Here is a 17,949-nt window from a genome sequence, read left to right as displayed (position 1 = left end):
GAAGCCTTTACAACATTACCTTATGAGGTGAGGTAAACTTCAACTCAATTATAAGGCTGAGCCCAACTTATCTCTCTTACGAAACGGAAAGTCCGCAGCTCAATTTCTAGACTGAACTGAACCGATTTCACTTATGGAGTTAAGACTCCCCAGTTCAATTAACGGACTGAACGGCCAACCAGTCTCACTTACGGGGCTGAGACTCCCCAGTTCAATTAACGTACTGAACCCAACCAGTATAATAAAATCATTTTTATACATAAAAATGTTCTAAAATATGCAAGCAAAAATGTACACATTTAAACTCAAAACATGCACTCTCTAATGATGTGCATTATGCTCAATAGAGTAAGGGTATAAAACAAATATTTCAATCTTTGATGAAAGATATATATGATAAAATGCATCAAAGATTTGAACCCTATAAAATATTTCTCCATAAATATTTTCAATAAAAAATAGGAGAACCTAGGGATTGCTCTTCAAATAGTTTTTGCACAAATAAAATATATGTGACTATATATATATATGATAAATACGTTCTCTAATAAATATTTTTGCAAATAAAAATGTTTGGAGAATCTGGGATTTTAAGTTCAAGAATATATGTGCAATAAATACAATTAAAAACAAATCCTCAAACAAAATACTCTCTTTAAAAAATATTTCAAAGAATGTAACAAAGAGAGTTGGAGAGTGAAAAATTTAACCCCTAAATGATTTTTAAAAATAAAATTGTATGTGAGGGAACTTTGATTAAGTGAAAAATTTGAGAAAAAATATTTGTTAATCAAAGTTTCTAATAAAAGCAAATGAATGGGTATTATAGTTTTTCTGAAAAATATGACCGTTGGGGACATATTAGGGATTTTGAAAAAATTTAATTAAATTTTAACCCCAATTACCATAGTTAATTTTGGTGAATCCGAGAGGTTCGGTCACCCAGTTCATAGAGTCGGTCGCCCGAATAGACTCATGGCCAAAATTGGGTTCGATTTGTCGTGGGGAGAACTGGTTGGCTAAGACAAGACGATTTTAAAAAAAGTTTTATGTGAGTGGTTAGACCCCTAAGGTCAACTTATGATCATATGAGCATTCAAACATATCATGCAGATGTATGCATTATTACAAACCAAAATAATAAAAATTAAATACAATACAAGTAATATCAAAATGTCTTCTTCTTTTACTCTTCTTTTCCATGGAATTCGCTAAAAGAGTGTGAGCTTTATGTTTCTACTGACATCCATTTTTCAATATTTTATGTTTGTGTTGAAATGAAAACCTAGTCACACACTAAATGCACACATAAGATAATGGTACTTTGTCGATATCAAAATAGGGATCGAACTCCAAAAGTCAACAGAAAGAGAGAAATATTGCTTTTTTCTTTCTTTTTCTTTTCTTTTTTTTTTTTTTTTTTGTTACCGTTGAATCAAAAATCAAACATCTTTTGAGGGATGATATTGATTTAGATAGACAGATTGTAGATGGACTTGTTATGTTATCCCCTATCAAAGTGTAAGGATAGGATAGCGAGAATCATAAAAAATCGTAGGAGGGAGAAAAAAAGGGAAATGAAGAAACTCGAATTAAAAGAGATAAGGGGAGATAGAGAGAGAAGAGAATAAGTGGAGAAGGAATTGAGAGAAAGATAGAGATAAGGATAAACGGGTAAACACCGAGCTAATTGTATCATGTGTAACTTGATTGAGAGATATGTCTTATACGATAGTTATACCCCTATTTATACTCCTTTGGGTCAAACTTACATAAATTCTAAGGTTATAAATCATAAATTCATGTCATAAATCCTAATCATATATCCGGTTCCTAATGTAAAAAAATAAATAAATAAATAAATAATAATAATAATAATAATAATAATAATAATAATAACGGTTCTTATGTTTGTATATATCATAGAATTTTTATGCATCATAATGAAAACAAAATGCAGTTTCAATTTTCTAATTCCGGTGGTAGATCTCACATGTACTTAAACTTCTATTTTCACTAAAAGTATGTACGGAATGGTTTGATATAACAGTAGAAAAAGATAAGAGAATAAAAACCACAAATGAAAATTAAATCTAAAATTTAAAATCAACAACTAATTATTCAGTTTACATTCCTAAAATTAAAAATATAGCCGATAAAAAAAATCTTGCAAATAAAAAAAAATCCATAAAATGCACACATGCCATAATGGGTAAATGAAGACCCGTTTGGGCCTGGGCCCAACCCGACCCATCGGAGCCAGCTAGGTGAGGTGTATGGCCAACTGTGCTAGCAATGATGACACGGTTCCAGCTGGCGGGCCCTGACTTGCTGATGCAGTGTGGGTCTCACACTGCATCATCAGCTGGCCCATATCATTGCAGGCCATGTTGTTAAGCCTTTTTGGGTGTGTAGCAGACTGCCATAGTGTTGTGCATGCCAAGGAACATCTTATGTTTTTGGGCCCATAACTGTTCCATTCCAAACAGCTCCTGTCTTCTGTAATGTACTTTATATGTTGAATTTTGGGTGACGGCCTTAGTCTCTTGTGAGTTGCTGACCCAGAGACACCAGCAAGATTATGGACCAGCTATGAACTTGGGCCAGACCAGGTCACAGCTTATTGACCCAATATTAAATATATAGTGATAATATTCATCAATGATTATTACGGATTAACGTTATATGAGGAAAGATTTATATATATATATATATATATATATATATCTTCCATTATTATTTTTTAACAATAATAATAAATTTAGCATTGGTAAAAAATGACACCTAAAGGAATTTCGTATTATTATAGATTATAAAAGCATATATTTTTAAGAAAATATTTTAATGACAAGAATTCAGGACTTTTATGTTAGGGATTCTGAATTTGAATCTAAGGGCGATTTGAGAAGGGTTTTTTCGGTTATGAGAGATGTCTTTCACTATGTAACCCAAGCTCAATGAATCTTTCATGAATTAAAAAGAAAGAAACTAATTTACTAAGCATGTAGTTGATGGGTGAATCAAATGCCCAAAAATCCCATGCCTACAATCCAAATACTCAGAAATAAGATGAAGAGTGTTTTGTGGGCATAATAAATATCAACAAATCCCAACTATTGAGTGACCGAATTTCTGAAATAAACCAAGCATGATCATTAATAAATCTCTATTTAACATTTTCTAAAATCCTCAAAAACATTCTTTGAATCAAGAAAGTCAAAGCTGTGTGGTTAGAATTGGGCTCAAAAGCCCCTAATCTAGTATGGACGGATCGAAACAAGGCATGCTTCATTGGTTCTGCACCGTTGAGCTTAAACGTCTTCTGTCATTCCATCTGGGAGGAAGGGAATTGGGAAGGAGCTAATGCCGGTTGCCTTTTTTGATGCTTTGGATTAACCAAGTCTCATGGACTCTCCAACGTTTCTGCCACCTCTTGAAAACCTGCATTGCCCAGAGAGACCTCTTGACGGGCAAATCCCTTCAAACGCTGCACATCAAGTCTCTCCTCCCCCCTTCCACTTACCTCTCCAACCATTTCATCATCCTCTACTCCAAGTGTGGCCGTCTCGCCGCCGCCCGCAGCGCCTTCGACCTCACCCCCAACCCAAATGTCTTCTCTTTCAATGCCATTATCTGCGCTTATGCAAAAGAGTCGCACACTCACATCGCCCACCAGCTGTTTGATCAAATTCCCCAACCGGACCTTGTCTCGTACAACACTCTTATCTCCGCCTACGCCGACCGCGGCGAGAGCGTGCCGGCGCTTCGCCTTTTTTGTGAAACGAGAGAGAAGGGTTTTGACATGGATGGGTTTACTTTGTCTGCAGTGATCACGGCGTGTTGTGATGATATTCTGTTGATTAAAATGGTGCATTCGTTGGCCGTGTCAGGTGGGTTTGATTATTATGTTTCGGTGAACAATTCCCTACTCACGAATTATAGCAACAATGGGTTCTTAGACGAGGCAGCGCAGATTTTTAAAGGGATGGATGTGATCAGAGATGAGGTTTCTTGGAATTCTATGATTGTAGCATATGGTCAACACCGGGAAGGATCAAAAGCCCTGGCGCTGTTTCAGGAAATGGTTCAACAGAGTTTGAGTATTGACATGTTCACTTGGGCGAGTCTTGTCACGGCATTTACATGCCTGGAAGATCTATCTGGTGGGCTTCAGTTTCATGCTCAATTTATTAAAAGTGGCTTTCATCAGAATTCCCATGTTGGCAGTGGTTTGATTGACTTGTATTCCAAATGCGGGGGTGGTGTATCAGATTGTAGGAAAGTATTTGAAGAGATTCCTGCGCCAGATTTGGTTCTTTGGAACACAATGATTTCTGGGTACTCCCAAAATGAGAAATTCTCTGAAGAGGCTCTTCATTGTTTTCAGCAGATGCAACGCGAGGGCCAGCGGCCCGATGATAGCAGCTTTGTATGTGTGATCAGTGCATGCTCCAATTTGTCATCTCCAACGCAGGGGAAACAGATTCACTCATTGGCACTCAAATCCGACATTCCATCTAATCGAATATCAGTGAACAATGCCCTGATTACAATGTACTCAAAGTCCGGAAATCTATGGGATGCAAGAAAACTATTTGATAGGATGCCAGAGCATAACGCAGTCTCTTTAAATTCAATGATAGGAAGTTATGCACAACATGGGATTGGAACAGAATCTTTACTTCTTTTCCAGCAGATGCTCCAAACAGATATTATCCCTACAAATATAACCTTCATCTCTGTCCTTTCTGCATGTGCACACACCGGCAAAGTTGAGGAAGGTTGGAAGTATTTCAATACAATGAAAGAGAGATTTGGTATTGAACCAGAAGCAGAGCATTATTCATGCATGATTGACCTATTGGGTCGAGCAGGCAAACTCAGTGATGCTGAGAAGCTCATTGAAACAATGCCGTATAGCCCAGGACCGACCGGGTGGACTGCATTGCTTGGTGCCTGTAGAACACATGGGAACATGAAGCTAGCCATTAAGGCATCCAACCAGTTGCTTCAGCTGGAACCTTCTAATGCTGCTCCCTACATTATGCTTTCACACATGTATGCCAGTGCTGGCAGATGGGAAGAGGTAGCAACAGTTAAGAAACTTATGCGAGATAGAGGTGTGAGAAAGAAACCGGGATGTAGTTGGATTGAGGTGGACAAGAAGACTCATGTTTTCGTAGCTGAAGATGGTTCACATCCAATGATAAAGCAAATTTATAAGTACTTGGAAGAGATGTCTAGGAAGATGAAGCGAGCGGGATATGTGCCAGATTTGAAATGGTCTTTGGCCAGGGATGATGGAGCAGTGGAAGGAGAAAAAGAGATGAGGTTGGGACATCACAGTGAGAAGCTAGCAGTTGCATTTGGGCTAATCTCAACAAAAGATCATGAGCCTATAATTGTGGTGAAAAACCTTAGGATATGCGGCGATTGTCATAGTGCCATGAAATTCATTTCTGCCATTGCTGGAAGAGAGATCACAATCAGGGATGCTTACAGGTTTCATTGTTTTAGGGAAGGCAAGTGCTCTTGTGGAGATTATTGGTGATTAATTGTGACCTTACAAGGCTATGTTATTTCCCATGGCGAGACTTCAATGACCTCAGAAGCAAGATTGTGCATTGGTTTCTGCTCCAGGCTCATGTCAGCGAAGAGGAAGCTGATTCAAAATTTTGTTCTGTCAAAGTTTTCTCTGTGCCTGGTCAAATTTTACCTAATATTTCATTTTTTTTATTTTACTTTACCATGTTACTCTTATTTTTATTCCATTTATTTTGCTTATAAGAGTTGGCCCTGACTGGGGGGATTCTGGATGTACTGATTTTTTTCTGATGGATAGAATGGACCGTAATGTTTCCAATTGTTTTGATTTTGAGACTAGTAATCGTAATGGTCTAAAAATGGAATTGGAGCCTCATTGGTGTAATTCATGTGTATCGACGCCCCATCTTGTGTGATTGAGAAAGTGGCTTCAATACGTGTTTGTTTTGTTAACAAATTTATGCCCCAAACTCATGTTCCCAAACACATCCTGAGTTTAAAAAAAAAAAAAAATTAATAACAATAGTGCAAGTTTGGCATCAATAAAAATAGATCGAATCTGAACTTCCAGATGCATAAACAGAAATTAGAAAAGCCAAGACTAGCAAATCTAGCAAAACTCAATTCATTTGTCAATTTCAATTAATGAAATATTGAACTACAAAATATGACGTACAAAACATAATATAAATGATCAATGTCAATTCCAGTTGGCATTCTTACAATAACCAGGGCATTATTCTGGCTTTGTTCCACAGGAGTAACTCAAAAATGGTGAAGAAATCACGGTATAATTGTGTAAATCGCATTTTATCAACGGTATGAGCTGAGGTGGAAAACTTGGCAGCTCGGTTTGTATGACTTTCTGGTTGCAGCCTGTTCAAATTTCTTTATTGCAGCCTCATTCTCTTCTAAGCCCGTTTGAACAAAATAGCGTACCCACCAAGTTGAGCTTCGCATTTTGGCCTTGACAAGCAAAAAATATTAAACATTTGTCATGCACATGTCAAACAAGTGCTTCCATGTCAGAATGTAAATATTATTGAGCACCAAATATAAGCAAGGATCACCATCACCAGCGGTGGTAGAAAAAAGATTACAACCAAGGACATCAACACAATCAGGGAAAAAGTGGAGCTGCTATCAAAATGAAATAATCTAGTCCATCCTATATCACGAGATGGTCTGATGCAATTATCACAGTTGTGTACAGTCGCACTCTCTAAATTTCAAGGCTTTAATTGTAACTGGCTAATTTCCAGGTGTTAGATGCTACTTGTTATTTTGATTTTTTAACAGCCCCTGGAATCTCAAATAATTTGTTCTCTTCTTAAAATTATCACCCTCTTCTTTCCTTGTGCAAACTCCATTCTCCTTCATATTTCCAATTTTACAATTTAATTATGTGAACCAAGTGAAATTGTTTACGGACGACAAAAAAAGATTGTAATTATTATCTTAATCTTATTCCAACAGAGTTGAAGTTCTAAATTCTTGCTCTTCCAATGGGTTATACACGTGGCACCAACATTAACAGATAAACATAACTGAAGCAACTTAATGTGAGAAATGATAAGAAAGATTCTTTTGCAAGAATCCATCCAAGCAGTGAACTAATTATAACCATCTAAATTCAATTATACATGGGAATCCTTAAAGAAAACTTGATGTAGGACACAATATAAGGACAAATCAAACTCATATCTTGATTCTATATATATTTTATTTAATTTTCATAGCACTGATTATAGGTAATTTGATTTGATGATTTCAAGGCATTTTAAGAGTGTTAAATTTTTAATAGCCAAAATTAAGTCTTAGCATGTTGTATATGTTAGGATTAATTTTAGGCTTAATTTACTACAGTTTTAGGCTAAATTTAGTTTTATTAAATTTATGCTTAATTTTAGGGTTTTAAGGGCTATACATAACATTATAATGTCACATTGAATCTATTTTATTAATTCTTTATTTTGAAGGGAAAACAATTCTCTTGGCATTTTCATTTTCGTCAGTCTCTTAAGGATAGGCAGTGTCGAACTCACCTCCTCATTATGTTTGTTGGAAGATAGTTTTCCTTCTCCTAAGAGGGACTATTGGACATGGCTTCTTGATTCTTTGGGACGTATCATGCAAGTCCTTTTTGAGCATTGGACCCATATGGTGTTTACGAGGCTCGCCTCAAAGCAAGGCATGCCTAAAACACTGAGGCTTGATCTAAAATACCAAATTCCAAAAAGGCCGACTCATTCACATGCTAAGGCTTACGCATTTTTACAAAAAGAACCTTTTGCGCCTTTTTAGTGGAGGCTTACGCATTGTGGGTGTGTGATTCTCAAGTTATACTAATTAGATAATTTTAACATGTTTGTATAAAATGAATATCATAATATGAGTTGATTTCTAAAACTCTTGAACCTCAACCTATCCAAAAGAACTAAGAGTTCTATCTTACATCATGAAAATAGTTTGAAGTTTGTAATGGGATAGCTATATCTAGTCATGATTTGCGTCATGTATTCAAATTAGCAATTTTTGAATGGCCTACAAGTTTGAAAAGGTATAACTAGTTTTTCTTTATTACATCATATTTGTGATTTTCTTTTCTTTTTTTTTTTATTTTAAATATATATAATTTATTTAACATATTTTTATCTTAAAAAAAATTTCTCAAAAGGCCTATGCCCCAACGCCTTAAGGCTTACACCTTCGCCTTTTAAAACATTCGACCATATAAGCATGCCCTTCCTACTTATTATACTATTTAGAAGGCCAAAGTACCTTAAAGATTTGGGTTTTTATTTGGTTAATTATTCTTAATAGAGTGAGCTTTAAGAATCTATTATAGAGTAGGGGGTATTTTATTTTTTAGCAAGCTTCGTTTTGGTGGCTAAGGTTTATAGGACATAACTGGACTCAACTGATTGGATATGTATCACAGCCTTAGAGTCTTGCGACCATGACACATGGTTTTGGTGTATGATTTTGACTTGAAGAGAAGGTTGATTTACATGGATTCAACTATGTAGTTGTCATGGGGACGGTTTTGGTACATCACTGTGACATTGAAGTGGATCTAGATATTATGTATGGTGATGTTCCCAAACTTAATATGTATGGTTAATAAATACCTGGTAGTTACTTGTATGTGCATGCGAATAGTTTTGGGGGAATACAAGGCACGTAGCATACCTCCCTCAGAATCCATTTGGGTATTAAGTGAGCACCCTAAGGAGCGCTCAGGGGAAAGCTCTTGACATCCTCAAGGGGTGCCTTAGGCTTCTGTGTGGGATTGGGAGCCCAATGGACAATGAATTTGAGAATGAGATTGTGTGGCACTTGTTGGGCTTTTCTAGATTTCATCCCATTTTGATAATGACAAATCAAGGCATTTAACTGTACTACTAAGTGTGTACATAGGTATTAAGGTATTAAGCACAATAACATATGCAAATTGGAAAGTCATGAAGCGTACAAGATGATGTTATTTGACTATGAACATGGAGCTTATTAAAACCAAGCTTGAAGACTATGACTATGATTATAAAGCACATGAAGTCCAAGCTTGAACAATAAAGATAATTTATGTCATGTATTTTACAAATAGGACCTATGTGAGTACACTATCATTGATTATGTGAAGAAGCTCAAAGGTGACCTTAGTTGGACCCTAGGCACTCTATCTTTCATTGAAAATCATTTTATAAATGTACAAAAATTATTTCAAAGTGTTAAAATCATTTTTGGAATGAAAAACCCCAAAACAAGATTCTCCAAATCCCCTTTTTCTGCCGCCACATTGATGAGCAATTTTCTTGATCAATAACTTTTCATCTTCAAAAATGTTCAACACGAAAGTTGTGGGATTTTTTCTTAGCTTTCTGTTGATACCAAGATCGCCCTATTTACAATTCTCTAGCAAGAGTTATGCCCTAAATACTGAAAAGTTCTCGCAGCTGAAATTTCCCAGAAACTCAGGCTACTAAACCAGTAATTCAGTCGACCGAAAGTCGCAGCAGAATGCCGCAATGGCCATAAAACAGCTAGTAGATCATCTTTTGCCTATAAATACGAGGTTTCTAACTTGTTTTAATAAGAAGAGAAGGAAAAAGATATACATCTATTACACACATCCAAGTTTTTTTATCCTTATTTGAAAATCTTTCTCAAGCACTTTACAAATTCTTTGTTTATCTTTCAAGTGTTCACCATCTAGTTACAACTTGAGCTTCATTTCATAATCATATTGAGAGTGTATTAGCTTGCTATTTTTATTGTACTTATTCGCTCATTTGAAGAGTATTCTTGGTACATCTATTTTTCATTGATTCCACTTGTAAAGGCATTTCCGCCGATTGAAGGAGAGCGGTAACTCCACCTACAAAAAGGAGAGAAGCGACTCGGGCTAGTGAAGGAGTGGGTTGCTCCGCCCAAACAAAGGAGAAAGGTAACTTCACCTACGTAAAGAAGAGAGGCGACTCCGCCTATTGAAGGAGGGATTGTAAAGGCTTCTCCGCCTACTGAAAGAGAGGTTTTATCCACCTATTGAAGGAGTACATAGTGGAATCCTCCAGTGGGTTGCTTGAGGCAAGGACGTAGGCAAGGATTGTCAAACCTTGTAAAAACACGAGTTTTATTCTCTCTTCCCTAATCTCTTTTAATTTAAGCACATTTATATTTGTTTATATTTACTGTGAATATTGATTGGATTTGCGTTAGTTTGATCACGCACCTAAATTGTGATTAAAATTGTTAAAGCATTAGGTTAAATTTTTTAAATACCCAATTCACCCCCTCCCCCCTCTTGGGACTATACCATTTCTAACAATTGGCATCAAAGCTCGGTTACAATAAGTTTAACCGTTTTTGTATAAAGATCCCATGACTCATGTTAGTGTATCCTCGTTTTGTGAGGGGCAATCCTTTACAAAGCCTCCAATTTTTTGTGATGTAAATTACACCTCTTGGAAACAAAGAATGAGCATTTTTATCCGAACAATGGATTGGAGGGCTTGGAAAGTGATTGTTCAAGGAAACTATGTTCCTATGAAAATTGTTAATAATAAAGAATTTCCCAAACTAGAAAATGAATTGGATGAAAACGTCATTACTTTAATGCAAATCAATTTTAGTGCCATGAATATTTTATATTGTGCTTTAAATACTAATAAATTTAATAGAATCATGGCATGTCAAAGTGCTAAGGAAATTTGGGAAGAATTAGAAAATACATATGAAGGAACCGAAGCAAAGAAGGCTATCACTGTGGATGAGTCGGATTCAAGTGATGAAGAAATATCAAATTGTTGCTTGATGGCATTAAACGATGAAGAGGTACACATCTCTCCCTCTACCTCATTTAATTATTGCAATGAATCCTATGATGAATCATATGATGATTCTTGTGATGAAAGCATGTCTTCTTACGAAGAACTTCAAAAAGAGTTATTTAAAGTGCATAAGATTCTAGTAAAAATGTCTAAAAAGAATGTTATTTTGAAAAATGAAAATGAAAGTTTGGCAAAGGAATTAGTAGATATAAAGGAATCTCATACCGCCCTTGAAAAAGAAAAGGATGTGAAAATCACTAGCTTAGAGAAAATTGGAAGATTATTCTAGAATAATTTGCCAAGTTACAAGTAAAAAAGATAACTCAAATAAATCCATAGGAGTTCAAAAAAAAAAAAAAAATTTTCAAAAAGGATTTGAGTTCATCTTCTAAATCTTATGGTCATAATTGTTTTCATAAAAATAGGATTAACAAGCCAAATCTCTCAAACAAAACATGCCTATATTGCGAAAGGAAAGGTCACATCCATTATACTTGCCCCTTTAGAGGTGCTAGAGGCAAAGAAAGGAAGATGGTATGAGTAGTCAAGAAAACAAACCCCTTAGGACCCAAGGAAGAATAGGTACAAAATCGAACTACATAATCTCTAAAATTGTTCTTTCTTAGATCTTAGGATTAGTCATCCATTTAGGATTAAGTGGATTCAACCATACCTAAATGAAAAGGGATAGTAATGCCTTGATAGTGGATAGCAGTTAAGATATCAAATCCTAGTATATGCATCTACATTACTAAGGACTTTAGAGAATCAAGCCAATATGAGAAATTCAAAGGATATATCTAATATGATCTTTTAACTTGTATATCATTGTGATTGGTTAAAGTATGAAAATATTGGCTATAATAAGGGATGAAAAAGCAATCTAACTTAGGAATGAAACAGCATAATGGGACATTTGCCTCCATATAAATCCAAAAGATATCATTCCTCCAAAATGTCCAAAGTAAAGGTTAAGGGCTTAACTAGCCTATTTAAGGATTAAAATAGGAAATTCTTTTTGGAACCTTATATTCTTTAGATGAATAACATAGATCATTTACTTTTGGATAAAATCTCAGAAGCGTGCTCTAGAAAATCCACTTCCGATGGACAAAGGTGTCTTCCTTAGTTAGACAATTCTAAATGCTTAAATATTGAATATCTAAAGCATAGCATATATTGTCCATGGCACAGAATTGAGTTTTAGGGGAGTCAACTGCAAGAACATTAGTACTGTGTACCATCCAACTCTAAACTCATCTTGGAACCTTAATGCTTAATCAAAATTTAAAGGCATTCAAAAATGAAATATACGTCATCACTTATAATTCAACCTGTCAAATTCTACAAGTAAAAACCTTCCCAAGCCTGATTATAAGCACTGAATTATCATGATCAATTCTTAATACAGTAGACATCCTACCACAACTAGAGGCATCCACTAAGGGGTTCAAGTTTTTCGTAAAGTCAAAATAAAATATTCCCTTTGTGCTTAATATGTGAAAAATTCCTTAATACAAAAGCATTCTCTTCCGTAAAAAAAATTTACCAAACCACGATCAAATTCAGTAAAGAATTATCTATTCGTAGTTTCATATCCTTACTCAAAATTGTGAGCATATTTTAGGATATCTTTCCATTAGGGGTAAATCAGGAGAAAATGCTTCCTATCACCAAGAGCAGTGTTCAAAGAAAGATCTGTATATACCTAATGATCATTGCCTAAAGGGTTAGAATATACTTATCTTGCTTAATCCACAAGCATGAAAATTTTAGGCTTATTTTTTTATAAGAATTCATACTCCATAATCAGCTCTTAACTTTATATCAAACACTTGGTAAATCTCTACATAGGGCAACTACTAGCTCTTCACTTTAAAACAGAGAGAATTATTCTGCACCTTAGAACTCTAAAAATTGTTTGTGCAAATCAAAGATGAAATGAGTTAAGACAATCTTGAAAGTTAGTTCCTAGACCTATTGATCACATAAGTACTGGAACTAAATGAATAAGAATATAGCATTGTTGGTCGCAACCAAGCGAGGCTGGTTGCACAAGGTTTCAATTAAGATGAAAGCATTAATTTCAAAGTAACCTATGCACCAATAGCTAATTTGGAAAGTCATTTGGAATTAGGCCATGCATATGCAAAAAGAATGATTTTAGATCAAAAAGGAGAAAATTGGAAGAAAATCAAGAGAGAGGTAACTCCACCTACAGAAAGCTAAGAGGCGACTTGGCCTAGTGAAGGAGTGGGGTGCTCTGCCCAAGTAAAGGAGAGAGGTAACTTCACCTACGTAAAGAAGAGAGGCAACTCCGCCTGTTGAAGGAGGGATTGTATAGGCTTCTCCGCCTACTGAAAGAGAGAGGTTTTATCCACCTATTGAAGGAGTACATAGTGGAATCATCAAGTGGGTTGTTTGAGGCAAGGACATAGGCAAGGATTGTTGAACCTTGTAAAAACACAGGTTTATTCTCTCTTTCCTAGTCTCTTTAATTTAAGCACATTTATATGTGTTTATATTTATTGTGAATATTGATTGGATTTTCGTTAGTTTGATCACATGCCTAAATTGTGATTAAAATTGTTAAGCATTAGGTTAATTTTTTTAAATACCCAATTCATTCCCCCCTCCCCCCCTCACCCACATTCTTTTCTTGGGACCACTATTTTTAACAACACTGTCACCCCAGAGGTTATGCCCTTCGTGATCGTTGGATATTTAGTTGGATAGTGTCATCCAAGACCCTATTTGTCCTATGGGGATAAGAGTTGCCCTCAATGATATTGGACTGTGAGTTTAACTCTCTTACCGCTATGACTTCTTGACACTTTAGGTGGATCTGGGAAAGGGTGATTTCTTTTGGCCTTTCAGATTTCCACATCTGTGTGATTTGCTAGCAGAGGGCATCTCTTAATCATGAATGAAAAATGAATTGATACTATGGGCATCAACTCAATTGTGGGAATTTGATTTGTGACACTGAGAGGGGGGGAGAACCAAGTTACCTTTGAGTCGGTTCTTATTTCTCACTTTCCTCGTGTTATGTGATTTGTTGCAATTAATGAAGCAAAAAGTTGACCTTGAGTAGACTATCTTGTGAATATCAGGATGTTTGATTATGGCCTATACCTTTGATAAGGGATGAGGGTTGATTGAGGGGAACTAAGATGGGAATACCTAGTGCCTTAAAGCGGGTATTGTGGCCACACTTTGAGAGTTGTCCTATTGTGGTATTAGAGCTCAAATATTTATCTATTGAGACTTTGTGGTATCCTCGTGCCACAGGCAGAGGTGATACTCTTAGATCTTATGAAAAGGGATGATTGTAAGAGTTTGGCCAAAGGTGTCTTTCATTGATTTGTGAAGTTCAAACCCATAAAAAGAGGTGACATTCTTAGATCTATTGGGACGAATAAGTGGTGAACACCCTAGACAAATAGTCCTTGAGCCACACAAGTGCGGCTCTACGTTGGTCATAGTGGTGATGTACACCTAGTGGGGTATGGACTTGAAGGGAACTATTAACATTGCTCATTGGACTTCATTGGAAGCCTAAGATGGTCTTATGATTTGAGTTCCAACGAAAAGGCAGTTGGAGACCACAATTGTGGAACTGAAGGGAGTGCACTTGCACTATTAACCTTTTAGCCTATTCATTAGCTAGGCCAGTGGGCATTAGGATGTGTCGCCAAAAGGCAAGCCATGTTGCTAGCGAGCAAATGAGTCATGACGGTCAATGGGCCTTATTTTGTTGTTGTTGTGTATGTTCGGGTAGCACAACCGACCCTAAGGGTCGACTTTCAAATGAAAGCTTGAGTTTGAGCCAGAGGGAAGAAGTATCAAAAATGTTAGCCACAACGAACTATGGTTGAGGTCACTTTGTCAGTATATGTTGGAGATGTGGCTCATATTCTGAGTGGAACACACGCACCAAGGAAAGCATCGTGAAGCGAGGAACAAAAGAGAGGTTTGCAGGGTGGTTTGAGGGCAAATCATTGACGGTTTGGGGGTAACCGTCGACGGTTACGCTCGCGAACGTCACGAAATTTCAATTCAGAGATCAGTAGATTGGGAGTTTTTGGAGGAATTTCCTTCGAGGGATCGCTATAGAAGTGTTTCAAATATACTAGAGGCCTTCTGTACGCATTATATTAGTATATAATCATTATTATGTAACCCTGGATTGATTAAGCTTCATAAAAAAGAGCTTGGTGTAAGCTTCACTGAGATAGTGAAAACAACTGTTGCTCCTGTGGGCGTAAGCAAATTTTTGAACCACGCAAATTCTTGTGTTTTTGATTATTGCTTTCATTGATTCTCATTGTTGAGTGGTTGCTTTTTTAGTATAGTTCATCATCGAGTGCTTGCTTGCTTATTCCATTGATTGTTTCTAAGAGTTTGTGTGAGGTCTTCCGCTGCGTACACTCGGCACCGACAATTGGTATCTAGAGGGCCGATTGTTTGCACAACAATTGGTACCAGCGCCAAGTAGTCAGGGAACAACAATTGGTATCAAAGCTATTGGTTCGCAATGGTTGGGATTTCTTCTGCGAGGTTTGAGGTTGGTAAGTTCAATGGAACGGGGAATTTCAGGCTTTGGCATAGGAGGGTGAAGGACTTGCTAGTGCAGCAAGGAATGGTGAAGGGTCCATACGGGAAGAAGCCAGAAGGCATGGACGACACAAGTTGGAAGGAGCTGGAAACGAGAGTTGTGTCCACTATTAGGTTATGTCAGGCCGATGACGTGCTGTATCACGTCATGGATAAGGAATCGCCTGTAGCGGTTTGGCTGAAACTGGAGCGCCAATATATGTCCAAGTCATTGACGAACAAGTTGCATCTTAAACAAAAATTATATTGTCTTACGATGGCAAAGGGTTCGGACTTGACTCAGCACATCAACACATTTAATCAAATCATTAGTGATCTGGGACGAGTTGATGTGAAGTTCAAGGAAGAGGACAAAGCGTTGATGCTACTGAATTCCCTACCTACGTCGCCTACATATGAGAATCTGATTACGACACTAACTTAGGGGAAAGAAACCCTGGAATGGGAGGACATCACAAGTGCATTGCTGGGGTTCCATCAGAGGAAGAAGACCAACAATAAGGGTTCACATGGTTAAGGGCTCATGGTGAAGGGTAATCAAGATCGTGGGAGAGGCAAGTCGTAGAGCGGATCGAGTGGTAATAAGACTCAATCGTAGTCCAGGAGGAGGAAAGACATTCGCTGTTTTAAGTGCGGGAAACTAGGGCACGTAAAATCAGAATGTCCGAAATGGGAGAAGGGAAAGGCAAAAGCTCAAGAGAGTTCGTCAAAATCTGTGAATGTACTGGAAGAAGGGGACTTAGGGAGCAATGATTGTGAGATGCTTTCTGTTTCATCAGGTTTAGAACGTCTCATAGATTCTTGGATCCTAGACTCAAGATTTTCTTTTCACATGATGCCCAACAAAGCCTAGTTCACCACTCATAGATTGATGAGTTCTGATTCCGTTCTGATGGGAAACAATACGGTCTGCAAAGTTCTCGGAATAGGGGATATCAGGATCAAGATGTATGATGGTGTGGTAACGACGTTATGTTGTGTAAAGCGTCTTGACGGTGATAAAGACAGAGAATAGTAAGGAATCTCTATACACTGTACGGTAACACAGTTGTAGGTGGAGCTACAACTAAGAGTTTTGAGTCAGATAATACCGTTTTGTGTAACATAGCCACACACAAAATGGAGGACATTCTTAACTACATTGTTACGGATGTTTGGGGATCGGTGAGGGCAGCATCCTGGGTTGGACATGGGTACTTCATGAGGTTATCACAAAAGGTATGGAGGTATCTCATGCGACACAAGTTGGAGATGTTTGCCAAGTGTAACTTGTAGCTGAGGTGGAGTATCAAACTGGGAGACAGTTCATCAGGTCAGACATTGGAGCTGAGTACGCTAGTTTTCAAGGAGTTTTGTGAGCAAGGCATGGTGTATGCAGGGCTTGCAAGGGACTTCTTGGTAAAATCAGCGAGTATAGCAAGTTTCTCGATTAATCGATCGCCAAAGGTATCACCAAATGGGAGAGTTGCAAGAGAGGCTTGCACAGGTCATGCGGTAGACTTCTCTGGTTTGAGAAAGTTTGGGGGTCTAACCATGCACATTTCTAGTGAGGTGGGATCTAGACTTGGTGTGATGTCCGGATGATACATCGTTCTGGTATATAAGAAAGGTAAGTTCAAGTTGAGTGATCCAATGGCAAACAGGGTGGCGATTGGTGGAGACATGGTTTTAGGTGTTAAAGCCATGGGACAGCGTACTCAGGTAGATAAAGGGAAAAGGGTGCCAGAAAACTACAGTACCAGCAATGAGCATGTTGTGCAAGTGGAGTTGCAGACTCAGGGCAGAAGTGCAAGGAGTTCTAGCTCAGGAGACTTATAGTATCATAGGATAAACTAGAACAAAAAAGAGATTGTGATGCAGGTGGAGTTACAGACTCAAGGCAGAGATGGCATTGGTCATAATGCAGGAAGTTCAAACTCGAGAGACCAGCAGGATCACAATGGGCTTAAATGCACTATCAGGCTACAGCCTAGGTATGATCTGATGTCTTATGCATCCATTACTACCAAAAAGGATTCTACTACCTTTCAAGAGGCAGTGCATAGCCAAAAGAAGGGTAGGTGGACAGGTGCCATGGTGGAGGAGATGGAGTTACTAAATAAGAATCAGATAGAGGGATTGGTCGAGCTCCTAGATGGGGAGAGGGAGATAGGATTCAAGTGGGCAATTATTCTATTGTTTTATGTGAGTGAGATGCCGATTGCTGGGAAGGTTCCAACTGAGGTAAATCAGTCGGGGAATCTATTGAGAAAGAAAGTTGACATGAAGGTTTTAGGTGCTTCCAAGAGTATTCATGGGTTGGAGATTTGCAACGTTAAAGTTACAGAGAGATTAGTATTATCTCATTGTGGCTGTGTGGACAAAGCTACATGGAGATTGTGGTTATCTTAGAGTGGTTTTGTGGATCAAGTGTTAGAGAGGTTTGCATGGTTGATGTTAAACCAGTCACCGGTACACC

The 17,949-nt window shown here is 37.4% G+C and overlaps 2 protein-coding genes across 2 annotated transcripts in view; one reads left to right on the top strand and one right to left on the bottom strand.

Moving 5' to 3' along the window:
- The first annotated feature begins 3,100 nt into the window (after positions 1–3,100).
- On the top strand, positions 3,101–5,882 carry LOC131154469 (pentatricopeptide repeat-containing protein At3g49710). The gene has a single exon (XM_058107273.1). The coding sequence runs from the start codon at positions 3,383–3,385 to the stop codon at positions 5,549–5,551; it is 2,169 nt and encodes a 722-aa protein (XP_057963256.1). The 5' UTR covers positions 3,101–3,382; the 3' UTR covers positions 5,552–5,882.
- A 273-nt stretch (positions 5,883–6,155) lies between these two features.
- Positions 6,156–17,949, bottom strand: part of LOC131154461 (probable pectin methylesterase CGR3) — a 29,251-nt gene continuing 17,457 nt past the window's right edge. The window contains exon 7 of the mRNA XM_058107266.1: positions 6,156–6,510. Coding sequence (XP_057963249.1) covers positions 6,358–6,510 — 153 coding nt within the window. The 3' untranslated portion in view covers positions 6,156–6,357. The remainder of the gene's footprint in view (positions 6,511–17,949) is intronic.

The sequence above is a fragment of the Malania oleifera genome, chromosome 1 (genome assembly GCF_029873635.1).
Source record: "Malania oleifera isolate guangnan ecotype guangnan chromosome 1, ASM2987363v1, whole genome shotgun sequence".
NCBI classification, from domain to species: Eukaryota; Viridiplantae; Streptophyta; class Magnoliopsida; order Santalales; family Ximeniaceae; genus Malania; species Malania oleifera.
This window is presented reverse-complemented; position numbering and strand designations above follow the sequence as displayed.

Coding starts and splice junctions, on each gene's coding strand:
- LOC131154469 (XM_058107273.1), top strand. CDS start 3,383: ATGCTTTGGATTAACCAAGTCTCATGGACTCTCCAACGTTTCTGCCAC.